The following is a 4692-nucleotide window of genomic DNA, read 5'->3' as shown; positions in this document are numbered from 1 at the left end:
TCCAGAGATTCTTGAAACACCTGCCCCCAAAGACTGGCAGATTTCAAGGAAACATAGTTTTTGGGAAACAACATCCCATAAATTGTGGAAGCCTCAATCACACCACGCCAAATTCATCATCGGGACCACAGCCTTAGCCTACAGTTTAATGTATTGCCACCACTAGGAATAATTCCTTTCATCTACATCAAATTCAAGCCACCTTTCAAGGCAAGTAGTTGAAGGTCCCTTTACTATCCTGATCGTATTGTATAGACAATAGAGTGACCCACTATAGTATTTTTAAAAACTATAAAATGCCAACTCTGAAACAAGGAGAAATCAAGGATAAGTGGTTATGTACAAGAACATCATGTTAAGCATACTATGATATGAAATCCCTCAGGCAGGAGCTTGCTGGAGAATGCAATGAGAATTCTGACGCTTGCACCAAACGTATGGAGCCCCCATGTATGAAAGAGCTAGAAACACAGGCTCATTTACGTGTGCCCAACCGATGATGGATACCAGGGCAGCCCTAACATTCGAGGAAAGAATTCCAGTCAGTCAGTCTTGAAGTTCCCTCCAAGACAGATCACACCTTCCATGACGTTCCCGGCAGCTTCATTCCTGTGAACTCTGGAGAACGGTGAAACTGTCCCCACAGCATCCTACACTTTCCCTGGTTGCTGGCGCTTGTGTGCGTATGTTCTTAAAACTGAGCCAGCCCCACAACAGGCACAGCTCTAGCGGAAGTGTGGGCCACAGACAGGAAGTGCGGCCTGTGAGTCTCGTGCCTGCCAGCGTGGAAGTGCGCATGCGTGCTAACGGCCGCTCCTCCATCCTGGCCCCTCGCTTCCACTTCCGGCCCATCCAGGCCCCAACGCGGCACGGAAAGTGGCTCAAACAGGTACAGGTCTCTTAAGAAACTCCCAAGAGTTTTCTGTAGCTCCCTGGGGTGGGTTTCTTGGTGTCCCTGTTGAAGGAAGGTTGTTGGCTTCAGGGTGGACTGTAGAGTTAACAGGACCAAAAGTGATACTGTGGACGTAGTTTCCAACTCACTCCACCAACGCCTGTACGTTTTTCTCTTCTTTTAGGGCCTCCATTTTACTTTAAAATGCGGCGATCTTTAGAACAAGCTTTGGATCGTGCCGAGGATGTCATTGAAAATGCCCAACAGAGACCCCCTAAGAGAAAATACTCATCCAGTGGGGAAAAATCTCTACATCAGAAACTTTATGACATCTTCGTAGAAGAATGTCAAAAGGAGCCCGAGGGGACGGAGGAACTCAGGAGCAATGTCAACTTGCTGGAGAAGCTGGTGGAGAGAGAGTCGTTGCCATGCTTAGTGGTGAACCTGTACCCAGAAAACAAGGGCTATTCTCTGATGCTGGAGGACAAAACTGGGTTCTTTTCAGAGACCATCCAGCTGCCTTATGGGGAAAGGGAACTGCTTGAGTACTTGGATGCAGAAGAATTACCTCCTATTCTGCTGGATGTCCTAGAGAAATCTGAGCTGAACATTTTTCATTGTGGGTGTGTCATAGCAGAAATCCGTGACTACAGACAGTGCAGTGATATGGAGCGGTCCACTTACCAAAGCCGACATATTCTCTTGCGTCCCACCATGCAGACTTTAGCGTGTGATATAGAGTCCATGACAAGTGATGACCTTCAATGGACTCAGGAGGACAAACTTGCCCTTGAGAGCGAACTGCTCTTAGCTACAGCTGAGCCACTGTGTCTTGATCCCTCTGTGACAGTCACCTGCACTGCCAACAGGCTACTGTATAACAAGCAGAAGATGAATACTAACCCAATGAAACGGTGCCTGAAGAGGCATTCATTGTCCTCTCTGAATCTGCAGCAGGAGCTATCCCAACATCAGTCTCCATCTGAGCTAAGACTATTGACTACTTGCAAAAAAAAGAGAGAGAGAGAAGCAGGTCTACAGCATGACCTAAGGATGCCTGCAGCCGGATATTGTGTGGACACGTGGAGAGAGAGATGCTGTGACTTGGCCATACCTTCCCAAGTGGATGTGGAGAAATATGCAAAAGCAAAGGAGTCTGTTGGGCTTGATGACCCACAAGCAACAATCTGGCCAACACCCGGGCTAGATGATTCTGGATTTGAAAGTGAAGGTGGCAGTCAGCTGTGGGAAATGAAGCTCAGCTTCATGCAGTCACTCAATGATCCATTTTTCTCTGGCAAAACAGGACCATGCAAAGAGGCCAGATGTGAGATCCAGATGTATCCTCCCCTCGTCTCCCCAGATGACCATGCAGATGGCTTCATGCCTGGGTCGAAGACTGATGGAGGGGCAGTGAATGTGTGCCAGGAGTTGGTCCAGAGCAAAGTCAAGTGTGCAGGCAAAGTGCCACATGGCCCCAGTGGCTCAGCCCGTCCCAGTCAACCCTCTCCAGGAAAGAAGCCAAAGCAGCCTACCGCCAGATGGGTGCGACCCTCCATACCAGGGAAGGCGATGAAACCTCGAGCTCTGCCTGTGACACTTCCCCCCAGCACAGGACAGACCTTGTCAGGTAACAGTCCTCCTGCACAGCAGGCAAGCAACCTGCACAAATTCCCACCTCATGCCCCAGCTCCTAAGCCAGGTGGCCTTTCTCAGAAGTCCCCTGTGGGTGTCAGCAGAGGAAATATAGTGCTTTCTCCAGCCACCTGGCCCCCTGTCAGGACCTCAGAAGGAATCCTGTCCACCCAGGGTCCGGTGGGCTCCACTGGCCTAAAGGTCATCAACGTGGTGGGCCCAGTACAGGGAGCCCAGGTTTTGATGAATGGTTCCAGCCCCATGCTGGGCCATTCCACCAGTACCTGTGTTCCTGCGAGCATGTATCCCAATGGCCTTCTGCTCCCCAGAGGTCAGTTGCCCAATGCACAGCCATGTCCAACACAGCCACCTGCTCAGGCAGGTGTGCAGCTGATTTTAAATAATACTTTGGGTCCTTTAACTGTCCTCCAGCTTCCACCTGGTTCCCTCATTTTGAGCCCCCTGCAGCAGCATCCCCAGCCACTGCAGCCGCAGCCCCAGCCCCTGCCCCAGCCCCCACCTCAGCTTTACCAGCTGATTCCACAGCAACAGCTTCAACAACCTACAACTGCTCTTCCTCCACCGGCAGGGCCACAGGCTTCTGTGCAAGGTTCAAGTGGTCAACAGTGGGCCTTGCTGGCCCAGCAAGCTGTTGTCATTAACCTCGCTCAAGGCAGCAGTGTTCTGCAGCCCCAGTCAGCTATGTTGTGTCAGCTTGGCTCTGGTCAGCAAACACCTGGGCAGTGCCTTCCTCCACAGAGATTCCAGCTCCCTGCTGCCCCACAAGGGCAGCTCCAGCCCCAGCCACTGCCACAGTGTCTACAGCTGAGACTGGTGCAGTACCCCGTGTCTGTGGCCACAGCACCCACCCTGACAGTTCAATCACATGGGGTTGGTCACACAGCAGGCCAGGCAAAAGATAAAATGAAGAGTAGCACCCCAAAATTCTGAGTCTTGCCTTAGTTTTCTTCTCTTTTTATAAACACACCAGCATTGAGCCAAATCAATTCCAAGCTTTTACTTCATCTTTGGTATTTTTAATGTGTCAGTATTTTGCATTTTAGAGTATAAGCTTTACAGCAAAGCACAATCCCTTAATTTTTTCATAGAAACAAGGAAAGAATTTAAGAAACTGGGATTGTCTCATTTAAATTACTCTTTTAATTGTAAGAACAATAATAATTTTCCTTCTAGTTTTAATGTTTGCCCAAGTCCAATCTAGGTGCTGTTTTAACTCTTGAAGCTTATAATTTCTCTAAAGAAGAAAGTTACAGTAAGAATCCACTTCAAGTTAACATTTTAGGAAAATCTGTTTTTACATTTTTTATTGTGAAAAAATAGAACTGAACTTAATATCTTGACAGTTTTTAAGAGCACAGTTCTGTGGTATTAAGAACATTCACGTGATTTTGCAACAGAACCCTAGAACTTCTTCATGTTGCAGAAGTTAAACTCTGCACCATTTTACACCAGTTTCTCATTTCCTCACCCCAGCCCCTGGCTGCCACCCTTCTGCTCTGTCTCAGAGAAGTTGAGGACTGAGAGGACCTCTGTAAGAGAGATCAGACTGTGTTCATCATTTTGAGACTGGCCTAATTCACTATCATAATATCCTCTAGTCTGTCCATGTTGTCGCATGTGACAGGAAGCTCTTTGCTTTTAAAAAATAATTTCCCTGTACATAATATATACAGAGGTAACATAGGAGAAACCTCTTTCAGAGAATGTAGTTGGCATTTATTTATTTTGTTGAAAAGGTTTTACACAATGTATGAGATGTAATTGCTACAAATCCAGGTTGAAGAAATAAAGTCAAAAGAAATTACAACAAACCAAAGTGATCACACTGAGATTGAGTCCACCAGAGGCCTACAAGCCAGCTGACTGGACTTGGTGGCAGATTTGCTTGTGTGACAGCCCCCAGTCTTTCCAAAGGCTCTCCCTGCATTCAGTGCCCCTGGTCTTGCAATGCCCAGCTCCCCTCCTGCAGGCCCTGTCAGTGATTTTGAAAAGACACTTCTGGGATGTCCTGTTGTCTCTGTCTTTATAAAGTTATTTACATTTTTAGAACACTAGGTTACTTGCAAAGAGGTAAATAAACATTTGAAAATCTGTTCTATTTGTTTGCTTTTCAAATGCCTGCAAGTTTCTCACATGGTTAATTT

At 47.4% G+C, this 4692-nt stretch overlaps 1 protein-coding gene across 1 annotated transcript; it reads left to right on the top strand.

Annotated features, from left to right (window-relative positions):
* Window positions 1-1096: 1096 nt before the first annotated feature.
* Window positions 1097-3478, top strand: LOC306651612 (transcription factor SPT20 homolog; the record flags this gene model as incomplete). Its single annotated transcript, XM_079124261.1, has 1 exon — window positions 1097-3478. The coding sequence occupies one exon, from the start codon at window positions 1097-1099 to the stop codon at window positions 3476-3478; it is 2382 nt and encodes a 793-aa protein (XP_078980387.1).
* Between the last annotated feature and the right edge of the window lie 1214 nt (window positions 3479-4692).

Source organism: Sciurus vulgaris (genome assembly GCF_902686455.1).
Source record: "Sciurus vulgaris genome assembly, chromosome: X".
Taxonomy (NCBI): domain Eukaryota; kingdom Metazoa; phylum Chordata; class Mammalia; order Rodentia; family Sciuridae; genus Sciurus; species Sciurus vulgaris.
This window is presented reverse-complemented; position numbering and strand designations above follow the sequence as displayed.